The sequence below is a fragment of the Rhododendron vialii genome, chromosome 7a, assembly GCF_030253575.1.
Source record: "Rhododendron vialii isolate Sample 1 chromosome 7a, ASM3025357v1".
Classification (NCBI taxonomy): Eukaryota; Viridiplantae; Streptophyta; class Magnoliopsida; order Ericales; family Ericaceae; genus Rhododendron; species Rhododendron vialii.
In genome coordinates, this window is record NC_080563.1 from 25,968,427 (window position 1) to 25,993,539 (window position 25,113).

The following is a 25,113-nucleotide window of genomic DNA, read 5'->3' on the forward strand; positions in this document are numbered from 1 at the left end:
TTAGAAGTTGACTGAACCATTAACTGAGGTGACTTTGAATTTGGATCAGCTGGTTTAGAAGGAGTGGAGGTAGTAGGAATCGAGGTAGAGGTAGAGGTAGTTGGTGGAGATGGAGCTGTTGGAGGTTGGATAGGCTTTATCTAGGGCTTTGGGAAATGAAGTTTTGGTGGAGATGGTCTTTTTGGTGGAGGAAGGAAAGTTGATGAGCTTCCAAAGATGGAGCTTGACTCACCAAATTCTGAGGTAGGGTTTATAGGTAAGGGTTGAGACATTTAAAGATACCCAAACAAACTTTGTTGAGAGGAAAATGTGAACATGTCATAAGGGCTTTTTTGCTGAGAATACTGCTGAGCTTAAAGTGAATGAAGCTGATTTTTTTAATGCTTCATTTCAGCATTCTTTTGGTAAAAAGTTGCTGAAAATACTTGGTTAGCATAGGCCATCTGGAGAAGTTCTTGGTGAACATTCTGAATTTTCTGCTGCAAATCTCTGATAAGAAGTTCCAAGGATGATAACTTCTTATGGACAACATTCTCCACATTTTGCTGAGAGTTAGCAATTCTTTGAAGAATTTTGTTTTGAGCTAGAGAATTTGCTGACTACCAATTTATTGCTGCTTCTGCTGCTGACACTGCTTTGGTATTACCATCAGGGAGAATGGTAGTAGGGTCTAGAATATTATGACGGTGGGTCGTTCTTTGAAATTTCGAAGGAGGGAAATCTGCTTCAGTCTAGGAAGGAGATGAGGTGAACATAAAACATCCACTTGGTTGACTCGAAGGACCATCATCAGATGGAGGTTGAGGAGGAGGTGGAGATTTACAAGGAGTAGGAGGTGACGGAGGACATATGGGACATGGTTCTTCAAAGTCTTCTTCATCCTCTAGAAGACTGTCTTCTAGACACTCATCACAATCACAGGCATCAAAATAACAATGACCGGTTTCTGGATTTTTGAAATAGAAAACTGGAAGGCCACTGGGTTGGAAATATTTAATTGGAGGGCCAAGTCGAGAACCATTTGCAAACATGTCAATTCTCGTGGGAAAAATGACAAGATGGGTGGAGGATGAGGCAGAGACTTCTTTTAGGAATGAAATCTCTATTGTACCATCAGGTTTTGGGATGAAAGTTGGATTTGAGGATTAAACTGGGATGGGCTTTTGTTGGTTTTTCTCATAAGCTGTAACCCAAGACTCTAAGAGAAGCTTGAGAAGGTCAGGACGGGAAATTTGTTGTGGAACATGGACACAGGAAGCTTGGTGAGGTGCGTTGACAGTTAGGAAAAGGGCTTCATCTGTGGAGGAAGGTAATGACATGTTAAAAGCATGGTTTTGAAGGCGATAGGGCATTTGGTAGTGAAGGGTTGCTGCATATGTGGTGGAAATTTGGGAGGCACCACCAATTTGAACTTGGACCTTCAAGGCTGATAGCAAATGAGGATCTGCTAGTGGCATGTTGAAATTGGGGTAAAAGGTAAATATCACAGTTCCAGCATTTAAGGTGGTTTGGACAGTAGCAATACATGCGTGCTGGTACTGTAGAAATCTGGTGTCTACCATAGCAAGTTTGGAAGTAACAGGTAAACCTTTTCTGCCATGGAAAGTGACAGCCAATCTGATTGCTCCAAAGTGAAGATGAGTAAATTCTTATTGTTGCCAAAGGCGAGGCAAATCAATCGGGATTTCCAAAGGTAAAAGTTGTTCAGCTTCTGTAGCTGCTATGAAACATTGATCAAACTTGGAGGCTTGGACATACTCTTTTATGGAGGTTGGACGTTTTGTGGAGAAGAGTTGGGTGACAGTCATTTTTACAGAGGTTTGTGGTCTAACAAAGGCATTATATGGATTTAGGAAAGGAAGATCAGTAAGAGGAACCTTACTATCATCAAGTAGATATTCAAACTCATGCAAGTACTCAAGATTAGAAGAAGAAGAGAAATTTCTACTGGTGGACGATCGTGAAGGGACTAAAGAGGAGGTAACAGAGGAATAGGTGGAAAACAAGTGATTCATTTTTTATGGGATTGGAATACATTCAATCCCATTAAAATAGGAAACAATATACGTATATGGATATATATCATCAGTCCCATTCTAATACCTTAAATGAGGTCTTTAAATGCAGACCTCATAGTTCAGAGCCCCACGCTAAAAATCAGAGCCGTTCAACTTGTTTAAAATATGTTTTTAAAGGTACATGCGAGAAATCAGCTCAAAATATGATCGAAAAGTGTTTAATCCAAACAGTTTTTCATAAAACTTGATAGGAACTGTTTTATGGACCTCATATTTGGATCAAGCACTTCCCGATTATATTTTGAGCTCATTTCTCACAAATATCCATAAAAATATATTTTAAACAAGTTGAATGGTTTGGATCATCAAAGCATGACCCGAAAGGCTCCAAATTATGAGGTCTGCCTTTAAGGAACTCATTTATGGTCCTTGTTAGAAGGGGACTGTGTCTATCATTATGAAAGGGCAATAAAGATAACTCACTCATTGAAAGAATGAAAATATATCACAAAAAGTGGGCGGGATGAAAACTTACGTGGTGATGATTGTTTAATTTCCTCCAACAAGGAGAAAGTCACATGCGGCCAAACCATTGAAATGATAACGCCAAATAGCTTCCGTTACTAATAAAAAAAAAACTCATAGCTTCATGATTTTTGAATTTTTAGAAAATAAATAGGTTGTTATTTTTTCAAACCAAGCAAGCAACTTATCATAAATAATAAAAACAAAAAAAAGTTGATTTTTGCAAGTAGAGTGGAGTACAGTTGGTGCCTCCCTTATACGCGTCCGGCTCTTCTCCAATCCCTTTAAATAAATTGGAGAGAACACTCTCTCCAATCCCGACTCGGAAAAAAACTTTTTAAATCACACTTCAATAATTAGAACCATTCATAATTTTTAATTTACTGAGAGCATCAAGCATGCCAAAAAAGAAATGGTTTCATTAAAGGTGAATTTTCTATTTGTGACCGAGATTGAGAAAATGGCATAAAATAAATGCCCCCCCTCCCCCGTTTACCTTCTTGGAATTTCACGAATAGGCTGGAGTCCGCAGGTGCAACTGAGAATCCGCTTTGCACTAGAAATTCAACGATCTTATAGTACCACGCCTTTGGTGCTTGCTTGAGGCCATACAATGCCTTCTTTGGTTCACAGACGAAATCTTTCGGCCTCATTTTGATCAATTATCGTTAGATATGATCAATTATGGGCCAGGATTGGAGAGGAGTCGGACTCCCCTTATACTCCCATGCACGTGGGTAGGATTCGATTCCCATAAGCATTTATCCCCCTCTCCAAGTTCTCTAGAATAGAGTAGATTATATTTAATGAATGACAAAAAAAATAAAAATCGAACATAATGAAAATGATCGAAAACGGAAGCCAGCGGTATTTTTTTTTCCAGAAAAAGTAACATTTTATTAAGAAAAATGAGGAAAGGGAATTCCAACCAAAAGGGCAAAGCCCATAACAGCTAAAGGCCTAAAAGCACAAATACAACAAAGTGAGGAGAGATTAGATTTAGAGGGCGTGATAGCGATATTTCTTTTCGATGTATCAAAGTGAGGAGAGATTTTGGGGTGCCGGTAGAGTACCACACATGGTATATGTTGCCGATTCGGACCGTTCAAACGTATTATGGATGGTACGGATTTTTAGAGAGAAAAAAAAGAAGAGAGAGTGGTGGGGTGAGGGGAGAGAAAATGAATAAATCGGAATCGTCCAAAATACGTTTGGAAGGTTCGAATGAATAAGGCCTCGTTCCAAAAACTTTATTAAAAAATAAGCAGTTTATTTCACATTTTCAAATTCAAAAATAATGTAAATGAAAAATAATTTTTTAATTTTTTTTGCATTGTATAAAACAAACAAGATCCATATTGTATATTTTTAAATTTTAATAAGTCTATAATTTTTTAGCTTGAAATTGCCTTCTTAAAAAATAAGGATTTTTTTTACATTCTGGAACGGGGCCTAAGGGTAATGATGAGAGAGATAGAGTTAAAAAATGAAAATGATGATTGGAGGAAAATAGAATAATGATTAGAATCCAAAATCCAAACCCTTAAACGAACGGAATCTGTGGGCAAAGGCAATTGGAAGCGATTGATTGCGGCTGTCTTATATATATTACTCCCTCCGTTTTCATTCTATTGTCTCTCATCCAATCCTAATTGGATAAAAAATTAATTATAATCTAAACCCTCAAAATCACCTAAAACATTATAGATTATAAGATATAACTAATTGAAAAAGTGACACGGACTTCTACAAGTAACAAAAAAATGGGACTAAGGGAATATTATTGGGCAAATTTCACTGACCTCCCTTGAGGTTTCTGACAACTGCAGCAACCTCCCTTGAGGTTTTTGAAATATCACTGCCCTCCCCCTTCTGTTAGTATTTGCCGACTAAGTTAACAGAAATTGCTGATGTCACCTGTTTTTCACTTCTTAATTCCCATATTACCCTTAAACCCTTGTTTTTCTGACAATCACTACTTAGTGCAGTTGGTCAGTCATTGCCTCCCCTTTGTGGAAGGTCTTGGTTTCGAGCTCCTCAGAGGACAGACCCTTTAGGGGACCAGGGCTATGGATAGCTTCTGGTCTCCTTGTGCTAACTCTAAGACCCCCACTAACCCCCGCTGATGTATATCGCCGTGGCAAAAAAAAAAAAAAAAAACCTTGACCTTTCTTGCCGAAACAACTATAAGAAATATTACATAACTTATTTTTTAAATCATTATTATCTTTGATAATTTCATTTCAAGTTTGATTCATTTGTTAATTTTTTTTATTCCTCTCATGATGAATCCACATGGTTAAATCTTTTGCGCAAAAGCTTAAAAAAAAATCAATAAAATACAAATAAGAAATAGTTACTTTAGTCTAAACTGTACTTATGGCCCCTTTTCGCTAACTCAAATAAGTAAAGGTAATGTATTGTGAGAGAATGATTTGTCTCATAAAGTGAAAAGTAAATTTTTTAAAAATAAAAACCTTAGCGGAATGGAGCCAAAACACCTCATTCTTCCTAATTTTATTTTTCGTATTTTTTCTTTCAACACGTGCTGAAATACCCATACCCACCATTCTCCATAAAATGTGTGACTCATTCTTCCTCAACTTTCTTTTGTCCTTTTAATTGTTTTTAGATTCGCATTACTGAAGACGAAATGTTTGGTCTCGGATTGGGAGATTTGTTTTTCTAAACATGATGCTGTTTCTTTACTCCCATTAGTTTTGTAATCTTCAAGATTAATAAAAAAAAATTCGTTGTTCAAAAAAAAATGAAGGCAAAATGTTTGAAACAATTGGCATTTTTGTTATTAATGTTGTCCTATCTCATTTTTCTTTTTTTTAGTTTTGACCACATTTTTTTTACTCTTCTAATTCCTTTGGTCGAGACAAATAATTAATTCAAAAATTATATTTAAAAACTCAATGAAAATAATAAAAATTAAATACTACCAAACAATACCAAAAAAATGGTGAATGAATTGTCTTTAACATGAAGACAAAATGGGTCCAAAATATTATTTAGATAAGATACTATAACAACTCGTAATTTTTAACAATAATAATAGTATTTAAAAAGCTTTATTCTTAATAATAAAATTCTCTTTATTATTAAATATATACAATTATCATTAATTTTATCCTAATTACCATATTTTTATTTTATTTCTTTCGTTACAAATTACATGCATTCATAATTACGAATTTCCTTCCACCTCTCCCTCTCCTACTCAGTCTCTACTTCCTCCCTAACCCTATTTTCCGTCCATCTCAAAGCCAAGTGTTAGAATCCCATTAAAACACAATTTTATCACCCTTATCAAAAAAAATTCTCTTATATATACCCCATAACTCCGACCCTATGGCACACCACGCCACTCCCCACATCCCACCAGTCCAGAAGAGAGAGAGAATTCGGAGAAAACGAAGCTCCAATCCATGGAGTTTTAGAGAGAGAAGGAAAGAGAGAGAAAAGTGGATTTCATAGCCCCAACCAACCAAGACCCGAATTGATCATTCCAATCACTTCCCTCAACCCCAAGCATCCCCAAGCATCATTCAATTCGAGCCCAAGGTCCCCCGATCGCCAAAACCGAAGTTGTCTTCTCCAAAAACTTGAGATTCGTTTTAAAATCAATTCGATCCAAACCAAGGTATTATAATCCATTCCAAACTCTCCTTTACGTTTATTAAGTGTTTTTATGCGTAACCCAATAGCCCGAACGAACCCATGCATCGAAACCATGACGAAAAGACAAAAAAAACGGAATCTGGACGCGACCTTGAGGACACAACCTTCGGGCCGCAAGAACCAGGCTCGAGTTTGCGGTTCGCTGCTTAGCCGCAAGGTTGACTCGGTCAAACCTTGCGGCAGGTTTTGTTTTGGTTCGAAACGACTTTTCGACCTTCCGAACATCGTTTTTGACCCCCGAACTATTTTTCCTAGACTTTTCACACCTCAAAGATCGAAACTTGTTAAGATCATTTTTTTTAATTATCTATTTCTTAAATTATTTATTAGTTATCTATCAAAGTTTACAAACGAAAAATCTTTGCGACCTTCCAAACAACGTTTTAACACCCAAACTAATTTTTCCTAGACTTCTTGCATCTCAAAGATGATATTTTGTTAAATTAATATTTTTTTATTTAATTTACTATTTATTGTTATTTCTATAGCGTTTTCAATCAAAAATTCTTTACGACCTTATAAACCTTATTATAAATGCCTGAATAATTTTATTTAGACTCTTTATATTCTGAAGATGAAATTTTGTTAACCGTAACATATTTCAATTTGTAAAATTATTTATTATCTATTTACTTCACTTTCGGCCACTTTATTAAGTGTCTTTATTTAAATTAATCCCGTGACCCTCCGAACCCAACTTTTGACACTCCACTGGTTGCGTAGGACCTTTAAGACTCTTATTTAGGTCATGATAAATATTTCAATATTTTTATCTAATTAATGTATTTTATTAATTTTTAATTAATCTATTATCTTAGAATTAATTAATAAGAGCCCAGAAAATTTTCCTTTTAATTTCTTTTAAAACTCTTACTTTATTATTGACATTGTGATTATACAAGATTAAGGGCAACGGCCCAATCATAATAAGTTGCATGATTACATTGTTTATTAATTGTTTTAATTATTATTGAATTGTTGTATATTGCATCGATACTTGATTTGAGTGCTAGATTGGACCCTAGAGACATGGGGTGGTATGCGAATAGAATTCACTTAGACGGTGCTAAGTAATGGATGAATTGAAAAGTTTTATTTCTAGATTGTTTGCAGGCGTGATGTTGAGATTTGTGATGAGATTGAAACTGGCGTGTGTCCAGTGATGAACTGATAAACTGGCGTGTGTCCAGTGATGATGGTGAAGTGGTATATAAGATAGGCGAACCCTAGTTGTGATTCAGGCATGATAAGCTTTCCCCTTGTTTTAGTTATTGGGGTGCACACTCGGTATATAACTTAGGTGTACCTGCGACAGCAAAGGGAAGTGACCTCATGGGACCGAGCATGGCTAGCGGTTGGGGGGAGGAAAGATCCCACGGAGGAGATCTTAGATTACACGTCAAGTTAATGGATAGTAATAAACTGGTTTATGTGGAACAAACTCTGTCTTACTTTTTCGCACTACTATTATCCTGCTGCTTGCTAACTGGAAAGTAAGGGGGTAGTTGGGTTGGATTATACTACGGGGTGAACTCTTTCACTCAGGTACGGATTGCCTGGCTTCCGTGCCAGATTTTGCAGAAAATCAGGAAGAGACACAGAATCCCGAAAGTGAACAATTCTATGCAGAGGAGAATCCAGAGGTGGGAGTCGAGCCAGAATATGCTTGGGATCCATATCAAACCTAGAAGATGGCTCGATTATTTTGTTTAGTTTATTACTACAAAAATTAATTTCAGTATTTCTACTATTGTTTGTATTAGATGAATCTTTAGGATGAATTATCCGTTTTGAATTTTGAATTTAAATTAAAGAATTTTTAAAAATTAATATTTAGTGCCTTCGATTTTATTTCCAAAAATCGGGGCGTTACAGATACGAAAAAAGGTTGGGGAGAATGAGCTACGTGCACCATAACACATAAATAACAATCCAAATTCTGAGTGGCGACTTGAGGGCAAAAAATTAAGTATTTGCCTAGGCCTTATATCAATTAGGGGCTCTATTTTGTGTATAATATTTTTGGACATCATTTCTCATTTAAAATTAAATATAAATATTTTTTTAGCAATGTTAATTTTCAGAAACCAAGAAATAAATAAACTTAGATTTAAATTTAAAACATAAAAATTTCTTGAATAGCCTCATATTTAATTTATCATGTTGCATTAACTTTGTTGGTCCCATTAGGCTGAATGATTTTTTACAAAAGGAAAATGAGTTAGGATCGTGGATAACTTTGAATGTAATGAAAAGGTTGTTTGTTGAGGGTAGGGCTGCAAACGAATCGAGCCGAGTCGAGCTTTACGGTGTTCAAGCTTGTTTATTAAGTTTTTAGCCAATTAGACAATAAGAGGGAATCTTGACAATATTTTAAAAAGTAAGGGAAGGCAGTGATATTTTAGAAACTCCAGGAGTGGTTTTTGCACTTGTCAGAAACTTCAAGGGAGGTTAGTGAAATTTGCCCAATAGGAGTATTATTTACTCTCCCCATCTTTTTGGGCGCCGCTATTCGCAACTCTTTATTTTCTCCCATAGCCTACTACATTTCGGTAAATGGTTGTTGAAAATCATAAATAACATTTCGGTAAATTGCTGTTGAAAACAAGATTATATTTCGGCAACTACATGTCGAAAATATGTTCAACTTTCGGTAAACAACTGCTGAACATACATTTTCGGTAAATAGCTGTTGTAAAAAATATTATATTTCGGTAATTGGATGCTGAAAATATATCTCAATTTCGGTAATTAACTGTTGAGTATAATTAAAAATTTTTAACGGACTATGAAAAAAATTAAGGACTGCGAATAGCAGCGCCCATTTTTTTTCCAGTTTCTCTCTCCACCGTCTTCGAGTGGTTGTAGTAGCACTAGAGGAGCTGAACAGAAACACAGCAAAACCCTTTTCGGTTATTTGTGACAGCCCGCCAGAGAAAAGAACAGCGCTAAACATGCCCTTTCACAGGTCTCCTTTCTCTTTCCCCTCTACCCCCGCCCCCCTCTGTGCAACTTGTTTGATTGTTCAGAAATTGGCAGGCCCGTCTTTCCGAGCATAAATTGAAGATTAAAGACGAGTCTTTTTATCTTCCCGGAACCTGAAGTGAAGATTATAGATATTTTTTTGCTGGACTATAATAAGCGTACCAAAATAGGAAGACCTCAGGGATTTGTAATTTTTTGGAAAGGAATTCTCGACCTTTCCGTGATTTTGATAAAGAATTTTAACCTAGAAAATGACATCTTATCCCTCGAGCTTATTTGGAGTATATTTGGTTTCTTTTGTCTTAATTTTCCTTCCAATCATCATGGGATGGATCTTACGGAAATCGTCGTACGGTTTCTTACGTACTGAATCTACTGATATTTGCAGGTTATTGATCTATCTTGTTCCTCGATTGGAAGTGTGGGAATCGAGATCTCTTCTTTGACGATTTGCTTTGTTTTCGGTGATCAAATTAAATGCAACTCTGTCAGTTATTTCCCTCTTGGATCGGCCACATCTTCTCCTGTATGGGGTATGTATGTATGTATGTATGTATGCATTATACATAATCATATACTTTACTGAATTCACTCGTAGCGATCCATTGACACTGTTATTTTTAGATTATTTTTCCTTTTTTTTTTTGAGGAATAAATAACATACAGAGGAATTGAAACTTGTTTCTGAATACACTTTTCATTTTTTCCTTTTCCACCCAATTTCCTTGGTATTAGATTATTAACCATCAATTCATCTAAAAACTTAAGGTGTTAGAGGTGGGGACAATTTTATTATTTATATTCTCAACACACTCCCTCATGGGTAGCCATGCTCTCCTCCCTAAGCATTAGATAGACAGTGAGGTTCGAACACAAGATCTATTGCCTGCTCTGATACCGTATTAGATTATTAAACCATCAACTCATCTAAAATTTTAATTTTAAGCTGTTAGAGAAAGGTGCAACTTTATTATTTATATTCTCAATAGGTATTAAGATAGAGTACACTTCTCTATGTTTTGCCTTTTTCCTGTTATGGAATCTCTGTCTTTGCTTATAGCCTAAGTGAGGGCAAGAGTGAATGATGAGAAATGTGTTTCCTGCCTTCCGGGTATCTCCCTTTATGTTGAGAAAGAAGCAACTTTATTATTTATATTCTCAATAGGCATTAAGATACAGTACACTTCTTTATGTTTTGCCTTTTTCCTGTTATGGAATCTCTGTCTTTGCTTATAGCCTAAGTGAGGGCAAGAGTGAATGATGAGAAATGTGTTTCCTGCCTTCCGGGTATCTCCCTTTATGTTTCCTATCGGTTACTTCATGTCCTAAACTATTGGATAGCATATTCGAAAGCTTATTCTTTTGTTCTGCATCAATGTCGACCTTACGAGCTATGAAAAGTAGGTATTGTTTGTCAATTTAGGTTGATACCTGCCTCGAGAAAAAAGCCTTGTTGTTCGTTTCTAGGTTTCTGTGGACATTATTGCTCTACTCTTATGGGAAAGTTGAAGGATAAATTCAGGACTCTTTGTTGCGTAAGGGACTCATGTCTTCATTCAGGACTCTTTCTTCCCCCTTCTACGTTTCGATTTTAGAAAAATCACCAGGGCTCTGTTTGCTTGGATGGGAAATGCATATGTTTTGTGTTAATTTTGAAACTTCTGTGAAGAAATATGTTCATATATAGCTAACTGAAGAGGCATGATAATGGTCGTACTGCATGGAATCTATTAATGAAAAAAAATTCAGTTTTGGTTTCACAATGACAAACGTGATAACCTTTTTGGGGGCTGCTTTTCCTGCAAGGCCATCTTTGAAACAATGAAGTATTTACTGGAAATATTTGATTTTCCCATCAAACTATCAGAGCCAATTATGTTGTAATTACTAATTACAAGTCTGCAGGAAATGTTTATCTCTGGCTGTAAGGACATAATCGTAGTTTTCTGTTTTCATGTTATAACAGTTAGATGGCTGGACATAACATAATCATTTGGAAGTTATTTATTTAAATGTAGAGAACCACACACACACACACACACACACACACACACACACACATAGTCTGCTTCCTATGAGCGTGCAGGCTTCCATTCTCGGCTGTCGGATCCCTCATAGGAAGCGGACTAGAGATCCGATGACCGAGATTAGAAGTCTGCACGCAAAAAGCGTGCGGGATCCCTCACTAGAAGTCCTGTGCATATTATATATATATATATATGTGTGTGTGTGTGTGTGTGTGTGTGTGTGTGTGTGTGTGTATTTATATACATTGAGCTTCTAATAAGGACCTTAAAATGAGGACTGTTCAACTTGTTTAAAACATGTTTTTAAGGGTACCTGTGAGAAATAAGCATAAAATATAACCGAGAAGTGCTTGATTATAAAAAACTGTTTGGATCTAGCACTTCCCAGTCATATTTTGAGCTGATTTCTTGCGGGTATCCTTAGAAACATATTCTAAACAAGTTGAACAGTTTGGATCATCATAATATGACCTGAAAATGGAAAATCCACCTTTTAACAAAATGAGTGATCCCTTAGTAGAAGGGAACTAATACACACACACACATATACATACACATATATATGTATTGATGTATTTATGTATTTTGGGAATGAGTGACGTGCAAAAGCTTTGGTTCTTGGAAGTTTTTGTAGGTGTTCCATCTTAACGTATAAATGTATATATATTTAAATGATTTTTTATAAGTTGACATATGTCGAAAGATCAACTGAGATGGCTGAATATAACTTGGGGTATTATAACAATGAGAGAAATTGGTTGTTTGGTGTTGCGACCAGATTATAATGTATAATTTTCTCAGTTGCATTTATAGCCAAGATCAAAGACTACTATGTAGATAAGGTTTATTTTGCATGTATTCTGCTATGATCTTATTTATCGAAGCTTTGAGTTTCTAGCTGCATCGACTTGTACCTAAAATCTGAATAATGGTACCGGTTATCTTTCGTTAATAGATGGGACCGATTCACTATCCTAAATACTTGAATTTACATTCTTTGGGGAGGGATGTAAATGCCGAGGTTGAAGAAAGGAAAGGAAAATGTGGAATTTCATGTTGTGCAACATATATTTTATTTGCTTGTTCCTGGCAATTTAAATGTGGACTTATTTGTTTCTGTTTTGTTAAGGTTAAGGAGTTGAGTTTTGTAGGTAATTTTGCAATTTGGATGCGGGCTTTAGTGATCTCCCATGGGTTGTCAATTGTCTTGTGTGCTAGGTAACATTGTTGGGTCTTTATATGTTTTTAGTTGGTCTAGAATACTAAACATTGATCATCAAAAACATTAAAATTAGTAAAGGCATACCAAAATGCGTATTTGTGGGTAGTATTGTCCTTGTGAAAATAGGAGAAATCTAACACTACCAGATGTATCTGGTGTTTCTTTCGTATAGAAAGTCACTATTTGAGAAGATATGTGGAAATTTTGCGTGTTAACTTTGGAAAATGCTATTTTAGGGGTCATTGGATGTATAAATGTGTTACCTAAATCAACCTAACCTCTTACCGATCTATTGGCATTCATCATAAACATTGAAGTACTAAATTACTCAAACCGAAGGCCCTCAAATAGGCTTTTCCAAATTGACAGCAACTTTTACTTTTTAAAACCAAATCAAATCTCGCCTGTTTCTGTCTGAAAACCCCTCCACATGTCTTCTTCTACCTTGCTTAATCTTAGAAACCTAGTATAACCAAACCTTATAGAAGCTCTAGTGGTATGCACTGGTTTCTTAATCTTGTCTACATATACGCTTCGGACATACCGCAAAAAGTGCAAATGAAAAAAGAAGAGGAGGGAAAAGAAAGTCTTAAAATATACTCTGCCTCCTAATATTTTTTTTTGGGGTCAAAGTTTGAAAGTGCTTTCATTGATACGAATACCATACATCGAAAATGGGTAGCCACTCACAAACTATTATTGAAGACTGGACCTCACACAGATAAGACTCTTCTCCGACCACGAAAAGCCATCAAGACGACATCGAAACCCCACCACAAAAACACCCACATGGAGTGAGAAAAAGTCCCACGTAGGGGAAGAAAACCAACAAAAAAAAAAAAAAAACTAAAGCAAAACTTGCGAGCAAACAACAGATCCACACCCGTAAGTTTAGCCTCCCAAAAACGCAGATCAAGACCATCACTAAGACCATCACTGCAGCCTCCATCGCTGCCAAAAGGGCGGCCGAGACATAACAAAGACCACAAAACAGAATCTTGATCACCACAGCAGCCACACCCCATCGTATAGCACCACCAACTACTACCTCCGTCCCAAGAGACTACGCCCTTGTCTGGGCGCGAACTTATGCAACGACAAGAACTGGGCCGGCCTGATAACGTCGATGGAACTGTCGGACGATCGGAAAGAAGAGCACACGCCGAGGAAGATCGGACAAAGGAGCACATAGGCGGACTTCTCTGACGACGATCGGCTCCGTTGATGTTGGAGCTCGCTGAAATCAGAGGGGATAGATCTGAAGTAGAGAGAGAGAGAGAGAGGGGGAGGAGCCGCCCCTTCCCTAGAAAACCCTAAGCGTCAAAAAAAATGATCGGGAAGGGCTTGATCCGAGTAGTTTTTTACTGAATTGTTCTATAAAAAACTGTTCGGATCAAGCCCTTGCCGATCATTTTTTTTGCTGATTTCTTTCGGGTACCCTTAAAATCACGTTTTGATCACTTTGAGCGGCTCGGATCATCGAAATTCGATCGGAAAATGCAAGGTCCGGACCGTAAGGCGGTCCGGACCTGAAAAGAACTCTCTCTCTCTCTCTATATATCTTCAGGTAAGGACCTTAAAATGAGGACCTTATATGCGGACCTCCCCATTTCTTGCCTTTCCCGATCGGATTTCGATGATCCGGGCCGCTCAATGTGTTCAGAATGTGATTTTAAGGGTACCCGTGAGAAATCGGCAAAAAAAATGACCGAGAAGGGCTTGATTTGAGCAGTTTTTATTTGAACCGTTCGATAAAAAACAAACAAAAAACTGCTCGAATGAAGCTCTTCCCGGTCTTTTTTTTTGCTAATTCCTCGCGGGTACCCTTAAAATCACGTTCTGAACACATTGAGCGGCTCGGATCATCGAAATTCGATCGGGAAAGGGAGGTCCACATTTTATTAAAATAAAGAGGTCCTTATAAGAAGGGGACTCATGTATGTGTATATATATATATGCAATGAAATATAAAACCATTTTACCCAAAAAAGCAACATAGATAACTAGCATTCAGATACATAGAGACATATACACATGCATATATACAGAGAGAGAGAGAGAGAGAGAGAGAGACACTTACGATTTGGAGACCTAGATCATCGATGTCGTCAGTCGTCACTGTGCTTGGCTTGAGCTTTTTGTGTATTTAAAGGACAAATTACACAATAAGCCCAACATATATACTCCCTCTGGCACAACAAAGTTGTGCCTTTATTCCTTTTTGGGATTCCTAAAATAATGTGCTTGTTCCAAAACTTTCCAATTTTGGATGTCTATATTACCATTTTACCCCTCATTTCTCCCTCCCAAATCCAAATTATGAACTTGATTTGAAAGGAAAATGGAGTAAAATGGTAAAATTGACCCAAAGTCAATGTGATTATGATATTTTCTTAAATTAAGTGAAAGTCAAAATAGGCGCAACAAATTGGGACGGAGGGAGTAATTATTTACTAAAAATCCCAGAATTTTGAAAAAAAATTCATTTTGGGCTAAAACGTACCCGTGAAGAACCCAAGGCGTACCGACGGAGTACCCTTGCAGCACCCAAAGATACCAAAAGTACCCAGTACAATTTTTCCGCACCGACGCCGTACCCGGTGTGCGTACGGCAACATTTTCGGAGTACCTGTGCTTCATAGGGTGGAGTTGTCCAGAACATCTTCCTTTTGCAAGAACTTTAATCATACTGCTTTTTGAAAGTGGACAACAAACGGACAAATCACTTTGATTATAGTCTTTGACAGACATCCTATTTTGGCCACCGAAAGCACATTTCAATTCTTTCATTTCCTTGGCATTTTTGGCTTTCTCCATCCTTATAGCTATGAGGTTATGTATATAACCTACTTCGGTTGCGGCATTCATGACCTAATTGTTGAGATCTTCATCCGGATCTTGGGCTTCACTCGCTAGGCATGCAAATGAGTTGTTGATTGGAGTATTAGACGGGTTGGAACTGCGGTAGTGATGTCATAAATACAACCCTTATCGCATTGGCTTTGGATGAGGAGGTAATAGAAAAGGATTGGTCCTTAATTGTTTTCATTAGCTTAATTTATGGCTCTTCTTGAGACAACCCATATTGAGGTTTCACCTGTCTTGAAGCTGCTGGGTAGCTTCATTGGCAAAGAAGTATTGGAAGAAACCAACTGTTGATGTTACTTGCAAGAAGAAACGTAGGATTAGTTTCATCAATAAATTCAGGCTTTTCACTGGATCGCACTTAACCCACCTTTTTTTTGAAAAAAAAAAAAACCCTCTGACCAATGGGTAGTTTTATATCATCATAACAGAAATGGAGATCCCACTTCCAAATCCATGAAATACGGAGTTTCTTGGCATACCATAAATTATTTCGTTCTTCGGGTGGATTACCTATAGTTTTACCTTAGGATGATAGTCATACCATAGTGGAAATGGTGTAACAAGAGGTTGTGGTAAATTTATTACCAATCCAAAATTTTCCCACCAATTTCGGAAACCTTAAGCTTTAAAATCTTTTGATTTATACTGAAAAACTAAGAATGTTTCTTGATTGGATTCTGAATATTTCCGATAGTAAAATCTAAAATGCCGAAACTATATATAGTGTCAATAATTAAAATTTTGGCCATTCAGCTGCAATGATCTTTGCTTTGGAGGGATCAAGTCCCCATTTCAACACATGAAGTAATCGTAGTCAAGCTAAAGGAGGTAATCAAGAGCAATTCAATGTTGTTTACGTCAAGCAAGGTTGATACCAAAAGTGATTTATTGATGGCATCACAACCCCAGTCAGAAATCGAACCAGGCAACAACCAATTTATATGCTTAGCTGGTGAAGCACACAACCCCAGTCAGAAATCGAACCAGGCAACAACCAATTTATATGCTTAGCTGGTGAAGCACAAGATAGATGAAGATCTCGACAATGAGATCATGGATCATGCAACTGAAGTAGATTGTTAGGATTCCTTCAAAGCATTAAATACAATGAGATCGTTGAAATGTGATTTTGATGGCTTTCATATCATGATGTCTTTCGAAGACAAAATAGTTGAAGGGCTTGTGCACTTGTTGACCACATTCAAACAGCTTTGCAAATGGAAACTGCTCTGTATGACTCCACCTAATCGAGGACACGTCGCATTTCGGATTTGAAGCTGAAAATTCAGAAAATGTAAGAGAAGCTGTGGGGACATTTCGTTTGGGGTGGTATATATGAGAGGAGTTTAAGTTCCATCTTGTGGATTGGGATACAGTTTGCACTCCAATTTGTGATGGGGGTTTAGGAGTGAGAAAGCTTGTTCTTTTCAATCAAAGCTTATTAGGGAAATGGTTATGGAGATTTGCCTGGGATAGATGGTGGAGGGAAGTGGTGTGTGCTAGGCATGGGGATTGTTGGGGTGGGTGGTCTTCACTAGAAATGCAATTGTCGCATGGGAGGGGTCTTTGGAAGGGTATTAGGAGATGATGGGGTGTCTTTTCTAGACATATTAGTATGAAGGTGGGGGACATGGAGGAGGGTGAAGTATTGGGAGTAATGGAGTATATTTGGTTTGGAAATGTTAGGTTGGGAGATGCTTACCCTTCAATATTATTGGGGGTTGGATGAGTTTTTAGATCTCCTTGGAAAGCTTTATGAGGTGAGGGAGGTGGGGGAGAGGGGAAGATTAATTGAGGTGGATCCTGGCAGGTAATCGGTCTTTTGAGGTGGAATGATATTTCCTTGTTTTGGCTAGAGAACGAAACACTTCCTTTCCTTGGAGTGCCATTTGGGGTACTTGTGCACGGTGCGCCAACCAAGGTTTCTTTTTTTGCTTGGTGTGCAGCTAAGGATAAGATTCTCACCATAGATAATCTTGTTTGTCGGATATTTATGGTGAATCGGTGTTGTATGTGCTTGAGAGATGAAGAGTCCATGGCACATTTGTTTATTCATTGTCTGGTTGCTAAGGAACTTTGGAATACAGTTCTTGTTTCGTGGTGTATGTTGTGGGTTTTCCTTGCTATGGTGACGAAGCTTATTAAAAAATGATATGGGGCTAGAATGGGTAGAAGAAGACGGAAGCTATGGATTATGATCCCGCTGTGCTTGATGTGGTTAATCTAGAGAAAGAGGAACCATAGATATTTTGATGGGGAGATTAGGCCTTTGTTCAATTTGAAGAGTCGTTTAATTTCTACTTTGTTTAGTTAGGAGTCGAGGGAGTGTAATCCTTCGTTGAGTGAATTCTGACATCTTAGATGTTTTTGGCGTATAAAGGGGTTTATAGGGGTTTTTAGTTTTTGAACCTTTCCTTTTTATTCCTTGCTTTTTGTACATTGGTGGCATCCCCTTGATGCTTCTTCTATAAAATTTTATTACTTGTCAATAAAAAAGAAGGAAAGACAAAAAAAACCTAGTGTAGAACACTTGGAGGCCAGGACTACTTTCTTTTCTTTTCTCTCCCCTTTTCCTTTGTAATCATTACAGTAAATTCCAGAGTTTATTCTGCCTCTGTTCTATTACTAGAAGTTTCTATATTTTTCTTTTATTTGCTTATAGTAATTTTTTTGATCGGCTATTTCATTGAACTATTGTCGATCCTTTCTATTTTTCATAGATGTGTGTGGATATTTGGATGTGTGTATCTAGGCATGAACGTAGCTAGTGAACCAAATGACCATATGTGCATTTCTATGTTTTGCAACATCTAATGGTCAAACCATTCCTAATAGTTCTAAAGAATAAGTACCTAACCCGACCTTTATGCATGTGGAACCTAACTAGAACTGAATGGTAAAACCAGCGATTCTTGTTGTGTTCCCTGTTCGATTCTAATTCTCTTCCCGGTTCTACCCTGTGAGCATTAGAAATGGAATAGTAAAGTAGTTCAAACATGAAGATGGAATGATGGAGGATGGGGGTTACTCTTTACCCTGATTATTTACAGCTGTGAATTCAGAAACTCACAAATACACATGGATAACGTGTTGTGGTCAATTTACGGTTAATATCAAGATCAAACTATTCTTTTCTTAACCCATCACGGTAAAAGCAACCAGTTTAAGGTTGTCGCTGAGATCGATGGTAAATGTGGAGGTCTTGAGTTTGGCTTCTGTTGGCACCGTCTTGGCTTACCCTACATGTGGTTTGTGTGGTTACCTCTGAGGTTTACCCTGCATGAGTCTGTCTAGGGTAGCCCTGCCATGGATGGGTTACTCGTCACAAAAAACACTAATAATGGTCGTAATCTAGCAAACAAACTGACAAATACAAATAAATGTTTGACTTTTCAGCAATTGAAGAAAAGTTAGTTGACTTAAAAATGAACACTTGTGGGTACAATTTTGTATAGTAGAGATTTATTTCAACTGTAGGTGAACACTGAATTACTATACATATTTTACAAGTCAGTTCAAAATACAAATCCATCCTTGTTTTGTCCTTTTGACTTCATTTTCGCTTATGTTTCTTGGAGAGAGAGGGTGAGCATAGATTCAGAGCTATAACAGATAGATTTTGTAATTACTGTATATACTATTATCCTTGGTGCTAATCGTATTCAGGGTTGCGAACCTGATTTGCAACAGAGCAAAAGTTGCCTTGGATGCTGTGCTACTCTCCCGCTGTCAACTGCCATGGATGAGCCTTTTTCTGATCTATCTTTCGTGCTTGTTTTCCTGGGTCTATGAAAGCCTTTCACTGACTTATTATTTACATTACATTTTCGAAAAGTGTGAGCTTGAAATTCCCAAAACAAAAACATGCGTACAGACAGAAGATATTTTGATTGGGAGATTATCAATTTATCTTTCTAAAAGGAACTTTTGACTTCATTTTTGCTTGTGTTTCTTGGAGAGAGAGGGTGAGCATAGATTCAGAGCTATAACAGATAGATTTTGTAATAACTTTATATTCTATTATCCTTGGTTGGTGCTAATCATATTCATGGTTGCGAACTAATCATATTCATGGTTGCGAACCTGATTTGCAACAGAGCAGAAGTTGCCTTGGATGCTGTGCTACTCTCCCGCTTTCAACCGTGGATGAGCCATCCAAGGGACTGGGTATTCAAGGCAAGTCAGTAAATAAACCAAGCTATTCAGAGGATTTTTGGAGCACCAGCACGTGTGAGATGGACAATAGTGCAGCTCAGTCCCAGAGAAGTGTATCCTCAATGAGCACATCAAATCCTCTCCTAGATCCCCACAATAGTGCTTGCAGCACCAGTAATCGTACTGAATTTGTAAATCATGGCAAGTCGAAATTACTGTCGAAATTACTTAATGTTTCCTGTTGTATTTTACTTGCAGAATGGCTGCTTACATTTCTCATATACCTGTTCGAGTTTCATTTGAGTAGTTGTGTTTTGACTCATCACCTTGTATTCTCTTTAATATTCCTTCCAGCTTCCAAAACCTGAAACTAGAAGCTCGGCTATCTTTCTTTGCATCTCGTTCTGAATTTTTTCCTTCTCGTTCGACTTCTTTACCTGTTTGCCAATTTTGTCTGCTAAACTTGAACCATTGTTACTGTCAGGTCTCCTTCTTTGGAATCAAACAAGGCAGCAGTGGACCGCAAATAAGACTTCCCAGAACAGTGCACAAATTCGGGAACCCAAACTAAGGTGTCTTAATTTGCTGTCTCGATTTTATGTGTGGGAAGTAGAATTTTTTCATTATAGTCTTCATATTTATACTTCCCGAAAATTTTATTCTCTGTGAGCAAGGCAATTTATAGGCGCCAAAGCTCTGTTATCTCTCATGATTTGGGAGGGCTATTCTCATTTTTATGCTGTCCTAGCATTGATCAGTTCGTTGTGTGTGCTAGTATTTGAAAGGAGAGCATAATTATGGTGTTCCTGTAATGCCCCGAATTTAGGGAACGTTAAATAGACAATTTCATTGAAAATAAATGGAGTCTGGCTCAATATTACATCATGATCCTTACAAAAGTACTTTTATTCAAATAAAGGAGGGAACTAGGGCTCCTATCTACTACTCCGCTTCTTCTTCCATCCTTGCTAGCTCTTCGGCTCCAAAGGCCTCCAAAGTGTATAGATCACCCTGTTCATCTATGAGGTCTGACACATTATACCGGCGTCGCCACCAATATAATATGTCAGGGTCACCAAAAGGTAACACCGTGAGCTTTAAAGGCTCGATAGAGTAACCCAAACCCTCTAACCCGCAACTTACAAACAATATGAACATATAATCAATGATTTCTACATAGTTCATACATATTCAACAAAATGGTTAACAATGACACATCCACATTCATTATCCAAACTAGCGTTGGTGTCCATGATTGTCCGGGTTTCTCCTACGCAACTCCTCGTAGACCGTGTCACCATTTTTTCACATTTCATATTCATATCAACATTTCCAAAATCATTTTTAACACATCCAACCTCGGTTCCGCCGTTCCGGTCTTCCGAGTATCCTCACAATGGTTCCGCCGCACCGGGTTCCCATTGGCACACTTTGCATTGGCTTCTCTCCGCGGATAACCAAGCCACACACGCAATCTCGGTTCTGCCGTTCCGGTCTCCCGAGTATCCTCACAATGGTTCCGCCGTCTCGGATTCCCATTGGCACACAAAACACACACCACACAATGGGCTACCACGTCCGGCTACATTGCGGTTTCCAAAATATTTCACCCTTTTCAAAACATTCCTTTACATTAACAACACCCTAGGTGTCATGTTTCTACTTTTTCGATTTCCGTGTCTCATTTTTCATGCATCGACTCCACGGTAGGACTTTTCACATACGAAATCATAAAGCATTCATTAAAATCTTGAAACTAAACTAACAAGATCATCCAACTCAATATTATACCACCAGTAATACAAGCAATTCTTGTATGCAAACTCATAACTATCATAAAGATCAAAATACAAATACTTCTATCAATGTTTAAGTTTCTTTTGTGGGAAGTTCAAAACAACACATGTTTATTGAGGTAAAAGTTCATTATTCAACACGTTCATACCACCATTAGCAAAATGAGTTTGTTAACTATCATCATGCATTCTAAACATTACAAGCGATAGATAACCTTATCTACTTAAAAATATTTCATGTTATACTTTGAACTAAAGAGTAAAGACATCCTATTTTCAACATACGGTTCTACACTATACTTGGGTTTAGTGGACAAGGGACTCTACCTTACTTCTTGGCGGTTGGTCGGTTTTGATAATAGGTCGTTGGTTTGGCGGCGTAACGACTCCAGTTTGTTTCGAAAGGAAGAGAGATGGATTTTCTCTTCCTAGAAACAACTTTGCTAACTAAACTAGGCTATTTTAAAGATCTAGAGGTGGTTTTTGGAGGTGGTTTGGTGGTAGCTCTCAAGAACTTCAAGAAAACTCAAGAAACTTGAACTTTGGAACAAAAGAAGCTTAGAAATTATAGAGAGAAGTTGGAGCAAGGAATGAAGGTGTGAGTTTAAGCTTGGAATAGTTTGCTATTTATAGGCCAAGGCTTGTCTCTCTCCCTCTCCACCCGAAATATCTCTCTCTCTCTCTCTCTCTCTATATATATATCTTTGATTTCTTTCACTTGTCAAGCTTGATTGAAAGTTTGATGGGTTAGGTTATGGGGTTACTTGAGAGAAGTTGGAGCAAGGAGTGAAGGTGTGAGTTTAAGCTTGGAATGGTTTGCTATTTATAGGCCAAGGCTTGTCTCTCTCCCTCTCCACCCGAAATATCTCTCTCTCTCTCTCTCTATATCTTTGATTTCTTTCACTTGTCAAGCTTGATGGGTTAGGTTATGGGGTTACTTGTATATCTTCTTCCTAGTTCTAGGCATGCATGGCTAGATTTTGTACTTCTAGGGTTGGTTTGGAAGATTTTGTGGAAGAAAGTAAGGTTGTACAAAGATTTATTGATTAATAAGGACAATGGAAGGTAGATCTTGCTTGGAGAAGTATATAGTACTTCTAGGGTTGGTTTGGAAGATTTTGTGGAAGAAAGTAGGGTTGTACAAAGATTTATTGATTAATAAGGAAAATGGAAGGTAGATCTTGCTTGGAGAAGTATATAACCCAAGATTGAAAGGATGTAAAAAGATCATGGAAGATCAAGTCAAGGTACAACCAAATCTCCCTCTCTTTTTCTCTCCTCTCTCTCCCTCCTCTCTCTCTCGGCCATCTCTCTCTCTCTCTCCCTCTCTCTCTCGGCCCTCTTCTCTCTCTCTCTTGTACAATATATATATATATAAAAGTACATAGGTACTATGTGATCTATTAGATTTCAAGTCAAGATTTTTCTATTAAACTATTCTAATAAACACATGTGTACTTTGTAATAATACATGTGTGTGTGTGTGTGTGTGTGTGTGCCATGCAATCTAAGTAGATTTCCCAATATCCAATAAAAAATTATAAGATCAAAATCCTTTATTAAAATAGTCCAAATTGGCACATGTTCTTATTATAAAATTAGATTATGTATTTAGAAAATCTAGGGTATTAAATCTACTAGGTACACACACACACACACACACACACACACACACACACATATATATATATAAGTATATCATTACATGGGAAATCTAGAAAATGTTTTATTTAATAAACCCTAGTACTTGTTGGTAAGATCTCTATTATCCAATGGGTAATATTTTCCCTAGTAGTTATTGACCAATAGTTAATGGGGTGAAGTAATAACTACTTAAATAATGCTTATATGTCCTTTTAGGCATGTATATATAACTATATATATGGGTACTGTAACAAAATCTAGTAAGTATTTTTGGTAGAAAATCTAGGTTTTCTATTGTCCAATGGATAAAGATTTTCCTAACATTTATCGTCCAATGGGTAATGGTTAAAAGGTAACTAAATGGATTGGTAGATAGGTTTCTCTAACTAATTGGTTAGAAGCTAACTATATTTGCCAAATAGGGCTTTTAATCAAGAAACGAATTTTAAAGGGCTCAAATCCAATTAGAAATCAACGAGAAAATTATAAAGCCATCCAAGAGAAATTAAAAAATTTGAATAAGCAACGAGATTTTTATTTTCTAAAAATCGGAGTTGTTACAGTTTCTCTATTTTTGAAGCTATGTAACGCCATTTTCCTTGCAAAAGTTGCCCCGTAACTGTTGAACTTACTTATGTTTGAGTTTATTTTTGTTGTATCCTACCCGAACGCTTTTCCTTTTGACTTGCATGGGAAAGATATGATTTCCAGACATTGCATTACTTTGGTACATCCTCTTCCATATTTTTATAAATATCTGTTATATTTTGCAGTTGGAATGCAAGTTATGAGAATTTACTTGGGACCAGCAAACCTTTCCCTCAGCCGATACCTCTCGCTGTGAGTTTTCTGCAGTAATCCAGCACTTTTGCCTTTTTCACTGTAATTATTTTTTGTGCAAGCTAGGTTGCCAATCACAACTTGATTCGATTCAATGGCAGGAAATGGTAGAGTTTCTTGCTGATATCTGGGAACTAGAAGGGTTGTACGATTGAGCTGGAAAAGCGATGATAACATCTTAATACTGGAGTAGTTCTTTAGAGTTGTAACATTAGTATGATTTGGTACAGAAAAATAGATTGCTTTAGTGTGGAAACCATTGACTGTATTCTAGAGCTCATTGTGCATATTGTGTTCAGATTTCAATGTCAATTTACTTCTGAGATTTATTAGTGTGTTACTTCTTGCTTCGCATTAAGTAGGCTTGATTCCCATGCTCTCCTTTGGAATCACGATGTGGTTAGTTTACACATTTCCAAATTGATTAGAATCAATCATTCATCTCAACTGAATCGTAAAGTGTAAATATGAAGAAGACTAGAAAAGAAAAACCTTTTAAATTTTTTTTCACCTTTAACGATTTTTTCGCATTTGATAATAAATTTTTACCTTTTAGATTGTGTCAAGAAGAATAGTTAACCCAAAATATTTAAAATAAGTCTAACAAAATTCTAAACAACTAATTAAAAAGACAATTGGGATAATCTTTTTCCATATGGGCTGTTAGTATTTCAGAGGACTGTTGATTGGACAGTCCATACCCTATACCTCCATGCTCCCATTTTTTAGGGGCTCAACCCTCTTCAACACGCCGATCAAAACCAAAAAAAAAAAAAAAAACCCTCTCCAACACACCCTCGAAATCTTCTCCATTTGGGAGAATGGATTTTAATACTCCAAATACGGAGAAAGAGATGATCATCTATATATAATATACAAGCATCCTATCCGTGCTATGCACGAGAGGAAGGAAAAAAAATCTGTCATGTTTAATGTTATTTTAGCTCCCTTCAAAAAAGTTTTATTTATAGTTGCGGGTAAAGTCTTGTTATGTTATTTATCCCTCATTATTTATGATTTAACATTAAATGTAAAAGTTTGAATGAGAGAATTTTTGAGTATGAAAGGAAGTTTGAAAGTTTTTTTCTGACTTTTTATATTTAACTTTTGGTATTTTGAAAAGTGTAGGGAAAAAAGACGAAAATAGATTTTACTAGGAGAATGCCATATATGAGAGAGAATTAAGGAGAAAGTTTAATTTTATTTTTGGAAACTACATTTGCTTAGTATCGATACACTTGTATAATAAGGGAGAAGACACTTGTATAATAAGGGAGAAGAGTGCCAAGCCAAGCGACCATGTGAAAAGACAAAATTACCCTTGTAGGATTCATCTTTCAATTTTT

The 25,113-nt window shown here is 37.0% G+C and overlaps 1 protein-coding gene across 1 annotated transcript; it reads left to right on the top strand.

Moving 5' to 3' along the window:
• Positions 1-9,615: 9,615 nt before the first annotated feature.
• LOC131333279 (uncharacterized) lies at positions 9,616-24,125 on the top strand. The gene is made up of 6 exons (XM_058367737.1): positions 9,616-9,748; positions 10,683-10,750; positions 19,430-19,688; positions 19,972-20,059; positions 23,701-23,767; positions 23,869-24,125. Exons 2-6 carry the CDS (start codon positions 10,712-10,714, stop codon positions 23,920-23,922), a joined length of 507 nt encoding a protein of 168 aa, XP_058223720.1. The 5' UTR covers positions 9,616-9,748; positions 10,683-10,711; the 3' UTR covers positions 23,923-24,125.
• Positions 24,126-25,113: the final 988 nt, after the last annotated feature.

Coding starts and splice junctions, on each gene's coding strand:
- LOC131333279 (XM_058367737.1), top strand. CDS start 10,712: ATGGGAAAGTTGAAGGATAAATTCAGGACTCTTTGTTGC. Junction 20,060..23,700: donor ATTCGGGAACCCAAACTAAG/GTGTCTTAATTT, acceptor TATATTTTGCAG/TTGGAATGCAAGTTATGAGA. Junction 23,768..23,868: donor CTCAGCCGATACCTCTCGCT/GTGAGTTTTCTG, acceptor ATTCAATGGCAG/GAAATGGTAGAGTTTCTTGC.